A 15,337-nucleotide genomic window follows, 5' to 3' on the forward strand; every position below is an offset into this window, starting at 1 on the left:
AACGCTATCTTATCTTATTTTGTTATCTTATTTTATTTTATCTTAGTGGAATTGGCAAAATATTAGTTTGTTGAACAATTTCAACGGTGGATCATTAGTTATTGAAATAGAAATGAGGGTTAGTAATAAAGTCGGTCTATTATATGTTTATTTGTTGTACTACATTGTTTGCATGTTTTTTTACACCACCTGGCAGTCAGTTTGGACACCCCTGGTTCAGAGGAGCAGCAAACGCTACTACCGGTTAGTGTGTAGGGTGCCTGAGAGGTCGATTTGACACGCACCCTCAATCTCACACGCGTATAGTGACGGGAAGCTGGAGGCTGCTGTGAGCATGGATGCTAGCACCAAAGCTCAGAAACTTGAGCTTATCGAACGGAATATTCGGGATTTTCCTGACTTTCCAACCAAAGGAATCGTGTTTAAGTGAGTACATGTAACATTAGTATGTGTCGTAAGTGTAGCGGCTTTGTTTGAACGTGTTGAGCCGTTGTAAACAAGCCGCTAGCATTAACGCTAGTAACGGTTTGAATGAGCCGCGGTAAAAGTTACGTTTAGGTGACTGAAAGCAGAAGCAGTGAGATTATAAAACACGCGTGAGTGAGTAATTATGTTACTTTTACTTTTAGAAGTTTTTGTGCAGTTTTATTGTATTTTTCCGTTAGCATTTACCACGACGTGGTTTGTTGTGTAACTGTTCCCAGAATTCACAGCAAGGGTTTGAATGAGGTCCCACATGTCTGTAATCAGTGTGTTTAGTTTGTAATGTGGTTATTTCTTTTATACTTTGTACAGCTACAATCAGTGAATGTATCTGAACTGTTTCTAAACTCTGTACCTATCTAGATTTTATGATGTTGGTTAATGTTGGTCACAGCGTTGCAGTGGACATTGCCCTTTTTATTAGGAGTGCTATATGTTTACTTATAATGGTTGCCAGTGTTCCTCTTAAACTGGTAGTTTTTTTTGTTGTTTAAATGTGTTAATGACATTTGCATTTGAACCCTTATAGCAGTTCTACTTGTGTTCACAGAATGCTGTGCCCGTGTGTAATTATAGTGGGCTGCAAGTCTAAACTGTCCATCTATGGTTCTAATTGTGTTTTAATGTCCATCTATCTTTGTGTGGTTTAGGGATATTTGTCCAATCGTGAAGGAGCCCAAAGCGCTGACTGCGGTCATCGATTTGTTTGAAGAACATGTCAGACAGAAGTATCCACAGACTGAACTCATAGTTGGTAAGGAATGTTATTTATTATTAACAGCAGGATCACAGTAAAGTTTTGGTCATATCGACTAAGAATTTAAAAAATGCTTTAATAAAGAGTTGAGGGATGTTTATAATGGAGAAAGTTAGTAAAGGTGTGTAAGTTTTGAAATGTATATGTACAGATAGATTTGTTTTATTTGCAGGTCTGGAAGCTAGAGGCTTTTTGTTCGGGCCTCTTTTGTCGCAGAGGTTGGGAATCGGCTTTGTGCCCGTCAGGAAGAAGGGGAAGCTTCCCGGTCCTACCGTGGCTGTTGAATATACTCTTGAATATGCCATGGTAAAATGTGAAGAGGTTCAGAGAATAAAGTGTGGCTCGATGAGTGTACAATGCATGTATTACGAAGGTTTGAGTTAAGCGTGTTTTTTACAGGCTGAAGCTGAAGTACAAGTCGACTGTGTGGAACGTGGACAGCAGGTCATTCTGATTGATGACTTGCTGGCCACTGGAGGTAGGTGAAGATCTTGCATGTTTTGTTTGTTAAACTTTCATACAATTGTGTTCAACACACACTACACATCTAAGTAACCAATTACGTATGTAAAGCAATTAATCTAAGTAACCAATTACGTATGTAAAGCAGTTAGTTCCTAAATACTTCTATCTAAATGTCTTAGTACGTAACTTAATATAAAATATATTTAAAACTCTTAAACTCTTCTTTAATAGAAGTCCCCTCTTCCCTTCATTCTTAAATAGAAGTCCCCTCTTCCCTTCATTCTTACATAGAAGTCCCCTCTTCCCTTCATTCTTAAATAGATTTAAATAGAAGTCCCCTCTTCCCTTCATTCTTAAATAGATTTAAATAGAAGTCCCCTCTTCCCTTCATTCTTAAATAGAAGTCTCCTCTTCCCTTCATTCTTCAATAGAAGTCCCCTCTTCCCTTCATTCTTCAATAGAAGTCCCCTCTTCCCTTCATTCTTAAATATATTTAAATAGAAGTCCCCTCTTCCCTTCATTCTTCAATATATTTCAATAGATGTCCCCTCTTCCCTTCATTCTTCAATATATTTCAATAGATGTCCCCTCTTCCCTTCATTCTTCAATATATTTCAATAGAAGTCCCCTCTTCCCTTCATTCTTCAATATATTTCAATAGAAGTCCCCTCTTCCCTTCATTCTTAAATAGATTTAAATAGAAGTCCCCTCTTCCCTTCATTCTTCAATAGAAGTCCCCTCTTCCCTTCATTCTTCAATATATTTCAATAGAAGTCCCCTCTTCCCTTCATTCTTCAATAGAAGTCCCCTCTTCCCTTCATTCTTCAATAGAAGTCCCCTCTTCCCTTCATTCTTCAATATATTTCAATAGATGTCCCCTCTTCCCTTCATTCTTCAATATATTTAAATAGAAGTCCCCTCTTCCCTTCATTCTTCAATATATTTCAATAGAAGTCCCCTCTTCCCTTCATTCTTCAATATATTTCAATAGAAGTCCCCTCTTCCCTTCATTCTTCAATATATTTAAATAGATGTCCCCTCTTCCCTTCATTCTTCAATATATTTAAATAGAAGTCCCCTCTTCCCTTCATTCTTCAATATATTTCAATAGAAGTCCCCTCTTCCCTTCATTCTTCAATATATTTCAATAGATGTCCCCTCTTCCCTTCATTCTTCAATATATTTCAATAGAAGTCCCCTCTTCCCTTCATTCTTCAATATATTTCAATAGAAGTCCCCTCTTCCCTTCATTCTTCAATATATTTAAATAGATGTCCCCTCTTCCCTTCATTCTTCAATATATTTCAATAGAAGTCCCCTCTTCCCTTCATTCTTCAATATATTTCAATAGAAGTCCCCTCTTCCCTTCATTCTTCAATATATTTCAATAGATGTCCCCTCTTCCCTTCATTCTTCAATATATTTAAATAGAAGTCCCCTCTTCCCTTCATTCTTCAATATATTTCAATAGAAGTCCCCTCTTCCCTTCATTCTTCAATATATTTCAATAGAAGTCCCCTCTTCCCTTCATTCTTCAATATATTTCAATAGAAGTCCCCTCTTCCCTTCATTCTTCAATATATTTCAATAGAAGTCCCCTCTTCCCTTCATTCTTCAATATATTTCAATAGAAGTCCCCTCTTCCCTTCATTCTTCAATAGAAGTCCCCTCTTCCCTTCATTCTTCAATATATTTCAATAGAAGTCCCCTCTTCCCTTCATTCTTCAATAGAAGTCCCCTCTTCCCTTCATTCTTCAATATATTTCAATAGAAGTCCCCTCTTCCCTTCATTCTTCAATATATTTCAATAGAAGTCCCCTCTTCCCTTCATTCTTCAATAGAAGTCCCCTCTTCCCTTCATTCTTCAATATATTTAAATAGAAGTCCCCTCTTCCCTTCATTCTTAAATAGATTTAAATAGAAGTCCCCTCTTCCCTTCATTCTTCAATATATTTCAATAGAAGTCCCCTCTTCCCTTCATTCTTCAATATATTTCAATAGATGTCCCCTCTTCCCTTCATTCTTCAATATATTTAAATAGAAGTCCCCTCTTCCCTTCATTCTTCAATATATTTCAATAGAAGTCCCCTCTTCCCTTCATTCTTCAATATATTTCAATAGATGTCCCCTCTTCCCTTCATTCTTCAATATATTTCAATAGAAGTCCCCTCTTCCCTTCATTCTTCAATATATTTCAATAGAAGTCCCCTCTTCCCTTCATTCTTCAATAGAAGTCCCCTCTTCCCTTCATTCTTCAATATATTTAAATAGAAGTCCCCTCTTCCCTTCATTCTTCAATATATTTAAATAGAAGTCCCCTCTTCCCTTCATTCTTCAATATATTTCAATAGAAGTCCCCTCTTCCCTTCATTCTTCAATATATTTCAATAGATGTCCCCTCTTCCCTTCATTCTTCAATATATTTAAATAGAAGTCCCCTCTTCCCTTCATTCTTCAATATATTTCAATAGAAGTCCCCTCTTCCCTTCATTCTTCAATATATTTCAATAGAAGTCCCCTCTTCCCTTCATTCTTCAATATATTTAAATAGAAGTCCCCTCTTCCCTTCATTCTTCAATAGAAGTCCCCTCTTCCCTTCATTCTTCAATATATTTCAATAGAAGTCCCCTCTTCCCTTCATTCTTCAATATATTTCAATAGAAGTCCCCTCTTCCCTTCATTCTTCAATAGAAGTCCCCTCTTCCCTTCATTCTTCAATATATTTCAATAGAAGTCCCCTCTTCCCTTCATTCTTCAATATATTTCAATAGAAGTCCCCTCTTCCCTTCATTCTTCAATAGAAGTCCCCTCTTCCCTTCATTCTTCAATAGATTTCAATAGAAGTCCCCTCTTCCCTTCATTCTTCAATATATTTCAATAGAAGTCCCCTCTTCCCTTCATTCTTCAATATATTTCAATAGAAGTCCCCTCTTCCCTTCATTCTTCAATAGAAGTCCCCTCTTCCCTTCATTCTTCAATAGATTTAAATAGAAGTCCCCTCTTCCCTTCATTCTTCAATAGAAGTCCCCTCTTCCCTTCATTCTTCAATATATTTCAATAGAAGTCCCCTCTTCCCTTCATTCTTCAATAGAAGTTCATTCTTCAATATATTTCAATAGATGTCCCCTCTTCCCTTCATTCTTCAATATATTTAAATAGAAGTCCCCTCTTCCCTTCATTCTTCAATATATTTCAATAGAAGTCCCCTCTTCCCTTCATTCTTAAATAGATTTAAATAGAAGTCCCCTCTTCCCTTCATTCTTAAATATATTTCAATAGAAGTCCCCTCTTCCCTTCATTCTTCAATATATTTCAATAGAAGTCCCCTCTTCCCTTCATTCTTCAATATATTTCAATAGAAGTCCCCTCTTCCCTTCATTCTTCAATAGAAGTCCCCTCTTCCCTTCATTCTTCAATATATTTAAATAGAAGTCCCCTCTTCCCTTCATTCTTCAATATATTTCAATAGAAGTCCCCTCTTCCCTTCATTCTTCAATAGATTTAAATAGAAGTCCCCTCTTCCCTTCATTCTTCAATAGAAGTCCCCTCTTCCCTTCATTCTTCAATATATTTCAATAGAAGTCCCCTCTTCCCTTCATTCTTCAATATATTTCAATAGAAGTCCCCTCTTCCCTTCATTCTTCAATATATTTCAATAGATGTCCCCTCTTCCCTTCATTCTTAAATATATTTCAATAGATGTCCCCTCTTCCCTTCATTCTTCAATATATTTCAATGAGTCCAGTGTTGAAGTAGCTTTCTATAGATATTAAAGTCTCTTTCTATACATATTAGTGTTGAAGTAGCTTTCTATAGATATTAAAGTCTCTTTCTATAGATATTAAAGTCTCTTTCTATACATATTAGTGTTGAAGTAGCTTTCTATAGATATTAAAGTCTCTTTCTATAGATATTAAAGTCTCTTTCTATACATATTAGTGTTGAAGTAGCTTTCTATAGATATTAAAGTCTCTTTCTATACATATTAGTGTTGAAGTAGCTTTCTTTAGATATTAAAGTCTCTTTCTATACATATTAGTGTTGAAGTAGCTTTCTATAGATATTAAAGTCTCTTTCTATACATATTAGTGTTGAAGTAGCTTTCTATACATATTAGTGTTGAAGTCGCTTTCTTTAGCTATTAAAGTCTCTTTCTTTAGCTATTAAAGTCTCTTTCTATACATATTAGTGTTGAAGTGGCTTTCTTTAGCTATTAGTGTTAAAGTGGCTTTCTATACATGTTAGTGTTGAAGTGGCTTTCTTTAGCTATTAGTGTTAAAGTGGCTTTCTATACATGTTACTGTTGAAGTAGCTTTCTTTACATATTAGTGTTGAAGTAGCTTTCTTTACATATTAAAGTGGCTTTCTATACATGTTACTGTTGAAGTAGCTTTCTTTACATATTAGTGTTGAAGTAGCTTTCTTTACATATTAAAGTGGCTTTCTATACATGTTAGTGTTGAAGTAGCTTTCTTTACATATTAAAGTGGCTTTCTATACATGTTAGTGTTGAAGTAGCTTTCTTTACATATTAAAGTGGCTTTCTATACATGTTAGTGTTGAAGTAGCTTTCTTTACATATTAAAGTGGCTTTCTATACATGTTAGTGTTGAAGTAGCTTTCTTTACATATTAAAGTGGCTTTCTATACATGTTACTGTTGAAGTAGCTTTCTTTACATATTAGTGTTGAAGTAGCTTTCTTTAGATATTAAAGTCTCTTTCTATACATGTTAGTGTTGAAGTAGCTTTCTTTACATATTAAAGTGGCTTTCTATACATGTTAGTGTTGAAGTAGCTTTCTTTACATATTAAAGTGGCTTTCTATACATGTTAGTGTTGAAGTAGCTTTCTTTACATATTAAAGTGGCTTTCTATACATGTTAGTGTTGAAGTAGCTTTCTTTACATATTAAAGTGGCTTTCTATACATGTTAGTGTTGAAGTAGCTTTCTTTACATATTAAAGTGGCTTTCTATACATATTAAAGTGGCTTTCTATACATGTTAGTGTTGAAGTAGCTTTCTATACATATTAAAGTGGCTTTCTATACATGTTAGTGTTGAAGTAGCTTTCTTTACATATTAAAGTGGCTTTCTATACATGTTAGTGTTGAAGTAGCTTTCTATACATATTAAAGTGGCTTTCTATACATGTTAGTGTTGAAGTAGCTTTCTTTACATATTAAAGTGGCTTTCTATACATGTTAGTGTTGAAGTAGCTTTCTTTACATATTAAAGTGGCTTTCTATACATGTTAGTGTTGAAGTAGCTTTCTTTACATATTAAAGTGGCTTTCTTTACATATTAAAGTGGCTTTCTATACATGTTAGTGTTGAAGTAGCTTTCTTTACATATTAAAGTGGCTTTCTATACATATTAGTGTTGAAGTAGCTTTCTTTACATATTAAAGTGGCTTTCTATACATGTTAGTGTTGAAGTAGCTTTCTTTACATATTAAAGTGGCTTTCTTTACATATTAAAGTGGCTTTCTATACATGTTAGTGTTGAAGTAGCTTTCTTTACATATTAAAGTGGCTTTCTTTACATATTAAAGTGGCTTTCTATACATGTTAGTGTTGAAGTGGCTTTCTTTACATATTAAAGTGGCTTTCTATACATGTTAGTGTTGAAGTAGCTTTCTTTACATATTAAAGTGGCTTTCTTTACATATTAAAGTGGCTTTCTATACATGTTAGTGTTGAAGTAGCTTTCTTTACATATTAAAGTGGCTTTCTTTACATATTAAAGTGGCTTTCTATACATGTTAGTGTTGAAGTAGCTTTCTTTACATATTAAAGTGGCTTTCTTTACATATTAAAGTGGCTTTCTATACATGTTAGTGTTGAAGTAGCTTTCTTTACATATTAAAGTGGCTTTCTATACATATTAAAGTGGCTTTCTATACATGTTAGTGTTGAAGTAGCTTTCTTTACATATTAAAGTGGCTTTCTTTACATATTAAAGTGGCTTTCTATACATGTTAGTGTTGAAGTAGCTTTCTTTACATATTAAAGTGGCTTTCTTTACATATTAAAGTGGCTTTCTATACATGTTAGTGTTGAAGTAGCTTTCTTTACATATTAAAGTGGCTTTCTTTACATATTAAAGTGGCTTTCTATACATGTTAGTGTTGAAGTAGCTTTCTTTACATATTAAAGTGGCTTTCTTTACATATTAAAGTGGCTTTCTATACATGTTAGTGTTGAAGTAGCTTTCTTTACATATTAAAGTGGCTTTCTTTACATATTAAAGTGGCTTTCTATACATGTTAGTGTTGAAGTAGCTTTCTTTACATATTAAAGTGGCTTTCTTTACATATTAAAGTGGCTTTCTATACATGTTAGTGTTGAAGTAGCTTTCTTTACATATTAAAGTGGCTTTCTTTACATATTAAAGTGGCTTTCTATACATGTTAGTGTTGAAGTAGCTTTCTTTACATATTAAAGTGGCTTTCTTTACATATTAAAGTGGCTTTCTATACATGTTAGTGTTGAAGTAGCTTTCTTTACATATTAAAGTGGCTTTCTTTACATATTAAAGTGGCTTTCTATACATGTTAGTGTTGAAGTAGCTTTCTTTACATATTAAAGTGGCTTTCTATACATGTTACTGTTGAAGTAGCTTTCTTTACATATTAAAGTAGCTTTCTATACATGTTACTGTTGAAGTAGCTTTCTATACATATTAGTGTTGAAGTAGCTTTCTATAGATATTAAAGTCTCTTTCTATACATATTAGTGTTGAAGTAGCTTTCTTTAGATATTAAAGTCTCTTTCTATACATATTAGTGTTGAAGTAGCTTTCTTTAGATATTAAAGTCTCTTTCTATACATATTAGTGTTGAAGTAGCTTTCTTTAGATATTAAAGTCTCTTTCTATACATATTACTGTTGAAGTAGCTTTCTTTAAAGTAGCTTTCTATACATATTACTGTTGAAGTAGCTTTCTTTAGATATTAAAGTAGCTTTCTATACATATTACTGTTGAAGTAGCTTTCTTTAAAGTAGCTTTCTATACATATTACTGTTGAAGTAGCTTTCTTTAGATATTAAAGTAGCTTTCTTTCTATACATATTAGTGTTGAAGTGGCTTTCTATACATATTAGTGTTGAAGTAGCTTTCTATACATATTAGTGTTGAAGTAGCTTTCTATACATATTAGTATTGAAGTAGCTTTCTATACATATTACTGTTGAAGTAGCTTTCTTTAGATATTAAAGTAGCTTTCTTTCTATACATATTAGTGTTGAAGTAGCTTTCTATACATATTAGTGTTGAAGTAGCTTTCTATACATATGTGTTGAAGTAGCTTTCTTTAGATATTAGTGTTGAAGTATCTATCTTGTATCTTTATATAAAAGTTTTTAAAAGGTTTTTTGTAAAGGTTAAAGTTTAAGCATTAAAATTTAAAGTTTTTAAAGGTTAAAAGTTTTTAAAAGTTAAAGTTTAAGCGTTAAAATGTAAAGTTTTTAAAGGTTAAAAGTTTTTAAAGGTTAAAGTTTAAGCGTTACAATTTAAAGTTTTTAAAGGTTAAAGTTTAAGCGTTACAATTTAAAGTTTTTAAAGGTTAAAAGTTTTTAAAGGTTAAAGTTAAAGCGTTACAATTTAAAGTTTTTAAAGGTTAAAGTTGAAGCGTTAAAATGTAAAGTTTTTAAAGGTTAAAGTGAAGCGTTACAATTTAAAGTTTTTAAAGGTTAAAAGTTTTTAAAGGTTAAAAGTTTTTAAAGGTTAAAATTTTTAAACGTTAAAAGCTAACGTTTTTAAGCGTTAAAGTAGTTTTTAAAGTTTAAGTTTTGTGAACATTAAGTTTTTAAAGTTACGTTCAAGTTTTTTTAAGTGAAGTTGTAAAAGTGTAAGTTAATAAAGGTTCCTACCTTGTCTTGTAGGTACTTTGAACGCTGCATGTGAGCTGATGAAGAAGCTCCAGGCTGAGGTGTTGTGCTGCTTGCTAGTGGTGGAGTTAAAAGATCTACCTGGTGCAGAAAAACTCAAACCCATTCCGATCTACTCACTAGTACAATACTGAGACACGTGTACAGAACAGTGTGTTACAGCATGCGTTACCATTAAAACTATTACTATATGTACAAATACAAACGTTTGCTAGCATGTTTTAACACACAATCACTTGTTTATTGAACATTTGAGCAACGACATCCTCCTCGATCATACAGTCGTGACCGCTCGGACAGTGTACGGTTACATCGAACGAGTCGATCGAAAATCACAATTCGATTTTACACGTTACTACAAAACATTTCACTTTTAAACAGTGTCTAAAACAGCCGGTACAACGATTTAAAAACTATTGCACATCGTTCAAAGTCCGACGTTTACTTCGTCAGCATCGCTCTTCTTCCTTTATCTTCCGATTTAGTTTCTCCAAAACCAGGCTCACGTTCGTGTTCTTGTTCAGCTTGAGGTAAACGTCTTTTCTGATCGGGTGCAGCGTCAGCCACTCTGGTACCGAGTCGGCCAGCAGACGGAGCTGTTTTTCCATTTCACCTAAAATAAAAAGGGCACGCGGGGCTTTAACTCGATGATGTGCGACACGTTAAACGTTTGAATTTAATCGCTCCGCTTAACTACGTGTGCTCACCTGCGCCGAGAGACGAGCGGTAGCTACGAGTCATGCGATTACAGGCCAGCTCCATGGTCAGAGCGGGTTTCTTTTCGGCCACGAACACGTTCCTCAGGATCCGGGCCATCTCCGGCAGGTGCGACATCATCGACAGGCGCTCCTCTCGTTTCGGGTCCCGGGTCATGGCCGCTTGTAGTTTCTGCGCTTCTTTGGCTCTGATCTGGTGAAGCGAGAGAAAGGACATTTGTAAAAGGAGTTTTAATAAATGTCATTAAAGTAAAGCACTGCCGAACAGCGTGGAGGTTTTAACACGTACCCTCTCCAGCAGAGACTGGGACACGCCCTCGAGAGCGCTGGAGGTCTGTGTGGGTGTCTCAGCTGGTTTTCCTGGAGGATCCGCCTCTTTAGAACGAGCCGCTTCTGCTGTTTTTAAAGCCATGTTAGCCAACGCCTTCTCCATCTGCATGAACAAAACAACGTTTGAAAATCTGGTACAAATATCAACCAGCAATGAAACTTTAAGTATGTGTGATTTCTTTAGCCTCTTAATGTCCTCTACCTTTGGGGTCGTCTTGGGCTAGAGTGTGGTAGCGCCGGTAGGCTGGAAGATTCGTGCTGAATTGAAAATAAAAAAAGCAGATGATAAGAGTGCCGAGGATCCACTCATCCACAGATCAATTCTACATGTTAGTTAAATCCTACCCTTCATCGGCTTTGTGCAGGTCTCGTTTCTGCTCCTCGCTGGTTTTCTCCTGCTCCGAGAGTCTTTCCTCCTTCCTCTGCTGAACCTCGACCGCGAGCTCCCTGGCACTGTCCAGTCGAGACTGGAGCTCGGCGACGGCCGACACCGGGGCTGGTTTCGGTGAGGTCGTCGATTCGGCCTGACCTTTCAGTTTCTGCAGACGAGCTTTCAATGTTGCCACGTCTTCTCTGGAAAATTGTTTCTGGAACAAGATCAAGATAAATACAACAACTGCTGATTAGACAAACTGAAATCATTTAGATGAGTCCCTAGATTTATTGATTTTTACCTTGTTTTTGGTAGTCTGCTTAGATTTGCTTACTTTGTTCAAGGGGGAACCATGTGCACCCTGTTCGACCACATTGTTCGAGTCTTCTCGGGTTGGCGTGGTGGCCAAAGCCTGCATATGCAAACCACAATTGCATTAAAGCACAAACATTAACTCTTGGGTAGCAACGACTATATCCTCCCAGTCTAAACACGCTATCTTGATGGTTTTCTGAATCACTGCATGTGTGAACGCCGTTTAATGGCTCTTATACAAACACAAGTGCTGCTAGAATCGATTGTACGAGTCTGTGATTCAGTGAAAGAATCACTTCAGTGTGTCGATTCCAGGCGTCAGTTAAAAGCGCTGCATAAACTCGGGCATATAGCGTTACATTATAATTATATATTTCACATAAACTGCAAAAATAAGTTATAGGGTGTGTATTGTAAAAGTCGGCTTCGGTATTCAAACATAGATTCGGAGAATCGACTTGCATCAACACGATCGAACATGTTCACAATGAATCACCAAACACATTTAAATGATTCGACATACGAACCGATTCTTCATGAATGAATGAATAAATTAATGTAACTGCTTGTACAAGAACCACAGCCACGTTCAAACCAGATTAATCTTCATCTCACCTTCTCCGTTTCTCCGTGTTTGGAGAGAACCAGCTTCTTTCTGGCGGTCTTCTTCGTGGCGGCGGCGGCGGCCTCCTCTTTAGCGACTCGGAGGCGTTTCTTAGCCGTGCTGTGGAGCTCGGTAGCGGAGGCGAACACGGTTGAACCCAGATCAAACTCGGCCTCGGCTGAAGTCCTCTTCGGGGTGCGGGGACTCTGTTGCACGGGGTCGAGTTCCTCCTGATCCACATGGTCCGGAGGAGCAGACACGGCCTCGTCTATAACCCGGAGAAACTCCTCCTGCACCGCCTGCAGCTGCGCGCTTTGTTGCTGTGTGCTGGCGGCCCTGCTGCTCCTCGAGCTCCGGCTCTTGACGCTCTTCACCTCGGACACCACACGCTGTTCAGCCGCCGTTCGAGTCTTCTGAGACTTCGACCTTAAGCTTCGATCCGTTCCGGCTTTCTTACTCTGTGAGAAATAATCAGTAACTCGGGCCTGAGCCATGTTTCAGACGCTTTACTCACCGCTGTGCTCGATTACAACCGAATAAAGCCGACGCTCCGCTTCTCTATTAACTTTCCCGCGAAACTCTGCCACGTCACAAGTGTAGGCGGGACTAAGTCTCACTTTCAGCGCACCCATTGGACAACCCGTTGATCAAACATCATGTGATTAAATGACGACTGCGTTACGCAAACAAGGGCTGAATACCAAATAGCTTTTTAGTCAACTACAGTATAGTGTACATGCTTTCTTCTTACAACCCTATCTAGGGCACTAATGTAGTGAGCAAAGGGGTGTTTAGAACGAAGCACAAATAGCCTTAATTTTCACAGAACGTGATTTATTAAATATATATTAACAACAATAAACAGTACATTTTATTATTTTAATTGTAAATGATTACCGTGATAAATAGATGTTATATTTCATCTATTAAATTACAAATTTTTATATCAAAGCAATTACAAGAATACAAATCAACTCATTTATACAAACACTAACGATTAAGTACAACTTACATATTATCCTCCATATAGTTTTAATTTTGTTCCATTTAGCTATATTTAAAAAAAAAATTCTCCTTACAAACAGACAGGGAATATTTAAACTTACTGAATGTAACTGATTAATAATAATAGTTCATTAGTTATATAAAATATTAATTATATGTATGACAAATTCATTAACTACTTAATTTTGTGATTTTGACTTAATTATTATTAAAAGCGGTTCTCATTCTGTGAAACATTGAGATTTAAGTAAGCTTTACATCTAACACTGAAACGTAGTGAGCACTTAGTAATGATTAAATCAGCATTAACACATTTAATAGCTTTTACATTAAACATTCCATGTGAAATGGTACCACGTGATTGGTCCTCTTATTGATCAAACAGATTCATTTTACTATTATTTTATAGCTACAATTAATCAAGTGCTTTTTACAAAACTTAAACGATTAAGAAAATCCTTATTAATTATTTTATTTAAAAAAACGTCTTACATAAATGCACACTATTACAGTTATGTGGTTATACATAAAATTACTTTACTCACAAACATTTTGGTACTTTAATTTTAGAAGCTTATTACGGTTACACAAGCACTGTTTTTTAGGTTTAAAATAGGGCATGTTTTATCTCCCACTATAAAGAATTAAGCACACTATTCAAAATCGTGTATATATTGGAAATATATTTCAGTTTAGAATATTCCAGGACAGGAAACACAACCATTACAACGCTGTAAAAATGTATATTTTCATTAATGTTTTTAATGTAGGCTATAACAGTCATTTAAAACATTTGTAGCAAAATTACCTTGAACATTATTATTTTATTAAGCAACAAAAAGCTCTGATACAGGAACAGTCAAAAATATTCTGCAGTTACAGCAACAGAATGGAATAAAATGTTAATATGTGGGGGGAAATGTACATACATGTAAGCTGGACCGGTGGCACAGTTGGAAGGAGTGTGGAATTCACAACTTAATTAATATTTTAATCTTTACTAGTATTACTGATTAACATCAACACGGTGTCCGTTACGTTAATGAAACATGAGAAATTTCATAAACCACAAACTAAACCGATAAGAATTACAGGTGGTGACGAACACGAGTGAAATACTCCTGCTGAAGAACACAGGGTGTAATATTTAAAGATGTATTTTTAATTACCTTGTTTGCACTTGATGTCTGGCGTCTTCAGCTCCCTCTAAAAGCAACTGTAATTAAAAACAAAAATATAAAAACACTAGATTTCACTCATCAAAGCACTTCTTTTAGTACCTTTAAGCGCTGAATATTAGTTTTCACACCGTGTTAATAAAATAAAGTGCTTGGTTTTACGTTTTGTTTAAATACAATGCTTTTACTTATGTTCTTCAATACACTGGCAGCAGCACAACAGCACACTTATTAAAATCTTACACACAATTATACACACTTATACATGAATAATGTAGAACTGTTTGTGTTTGAGACATTGTACAATAGATAAAGCTTACACTACAGACCAATATAAGAAATTCTATAAGAAAAATAACAGATTCGTCATATCACCTTATATTAACATGTTTAAGTGCATTCAGTTACACTAATTCAACAGTCTGTGTTACATGCATATTTATATCTTCTGTGAGTAATGCAGTTTACTTATAACCATAGCAAAAACTAATAAGCATGTTTGTCAACGCGAATATAAATTGCAGTTATAACTAACATTTATTAGATATTAGATATTCATCTAACCAGCAGCAAAAATCTGAACTGGAGAGTCAAACACGAGCATGAACTCAGTATCACACAAATGTAGTTTAAGTTGAAATAAGTTTGATTCAGGTTATAAATATCACCTTTATAAAGCACACGCTCACTTGTTTACATGCTTGGTGTGATAATCAAATAATCGGTTAAACAATCATAACAAACAAACAATTTGTACATATTTGCACTAGAAACTATCGCCAGCGTGTAAGAGAACTACATTTAATTCCTACAAGGCTTTCAAATGTTGAATTTATATTATAAATATATTTAAAAATTCCACGCTCACCTGTTTCAACGCTACAAGGTTTGTTTCTTTATCCTAATTGAAATATTTTAACCTACACACAACAAAATGACTCAAATTAAAACATAAACGATGTTTGTGTGCTTTCTAAACTCGTGTTTTTTTACACGCTTTACTTTTTTTATTTTGTTTATTAGCTTAGCATCTGGTGTGGTGTGATGTGCATCCGAATGCCCCGCCATTGTGAAGTGATCACGTGTAGGAAGATCCGAGTAACAACATCCGGGGATGTTTGGCTCACGTGTTCACGCCTGTGAGGGGCGATATAACCATAGCTGTGACGCTACAATGGCGGGGTAGAAGACAGCATGGCGTCCTCATCTCTGTCATCTCA

General features: G+C 35.3%; 2 protein-coding genes across 2 annotated transcripts; one reads left to right on the forward strand and one right to left on the reverse strand.

Moving 5' to 3' along the window:
- The first annotated feature begins 221 nt into the window (after nt 1-221).
- On the forward strand, nt 222-9,801 carry LOC134304227 (adenine phosphoribosyltransferase-like). Its single transcript, XM_062989823.1, has 5 exons — nt 222-426; nt 1,134-1,237; nt 1,413-1,546; nt 1,640-1,718; nt 9,591-9,801. The coding sequence occupies exons 1-5, from the start codon at nt 335-337 to the stop codon at nt 9,728-9,730; spliced, it is 549 nt and encodes a 182-aa protein (XP_062845893.1). The 5' UTR covers nt 222-334; the 3' UTR covers nt 9,731-9,801.
- Nucleotides 9,802-9,815: 14 nt separating this feature from the next.
- On the reverse strand, nt 9,816-12,487 carry LOC134303866 (DNA replication factor Cdt1-like). Its single transcript, XM_062989317.1, has 7 exons — nt 11,946-12,487; nt 11,317-11,427; nt 10,988-11,229; nt 10,845-10,900; nt 10,602-10,801; nt 10,304-10,505; nt 9,816-10,209 (listed from the first exon to the last, which is right to left on the reverse strand). The coding sequence occupies exons 1-7, from the start codon at nt 12,426-12,428 to the stop codon at nt 10,046-10,048; spliced, it is 1,458 nt and encodes a 485-aa protein (XP_062845387.1). The 5' UTR covers nt 12,429-12,487; the 3' UTR covers nt 9,816-10,045.
- Nucleotides 12,488-15,337: the final 2,850 nt, after the last annotated feature.

Source organism: Trichomycterus rosablanca, chromosome 27 (genome assembly GCF_030014385.1).
Source record: "Trichomycterus rosablanca isolate fTriRos1 chromosome 27, fTriRos1.hap1, whole genome shotgun sequence".
In the NCBI taxonomy this organism is placed as follows: Eukaryota; Metazoa; Chordata; class Actinopteri; order Siluriformes; family Trichomycteridae; genus Trichomycterus; species Trichomycterus rosablanca.

Bases quoted from the DNA above. Each gene is read 5' to 3' on its own strand.
- LOC134303866 (XM_062989317.1), bottom strand. From the start codon at position 12,428: ATGGCTCAGGCCCGAGTTACTGATTATTTCTCACAGAGTAAGAAAGCC. The intron at 11,230-11,316 runs GTAAAAATCAAT...ATCTTGTTCCAG, and splicing joins AGCAGACTACCAAAAACAAG to AAACAATTTTCCAGAGAAGA. The intron at 10,506-10,601 runs GTACGTGTTAAA...TCGCTTCACCAG, and splicing joins CCCAGTCTCTGCTGGAGAGG to ATCAGAGCCAAAGAAGCGCA.
- LOC134304227 (XM_062989823.1), top strand. From the start codon at position 335: ATGGATGCTAGCACCAAAGCTCAGAAACTTGAGCTTATCGAACGGAAT. The intron at 1,547-1,639 runs GTAAAATGTGAA...TGTTTTTTACAG, and splicing joins ATACTCTTGAATATGCCATG to GCTGAAGCTGAAGTACAAGT. The intron at 1,719-9,590 runs GTAGGTGAAGAT...CTTGTCTTGTAG, and splicing joins TGACTTGCTGGCCACTGGAG to GTACTTTGAACGCTGCATGT.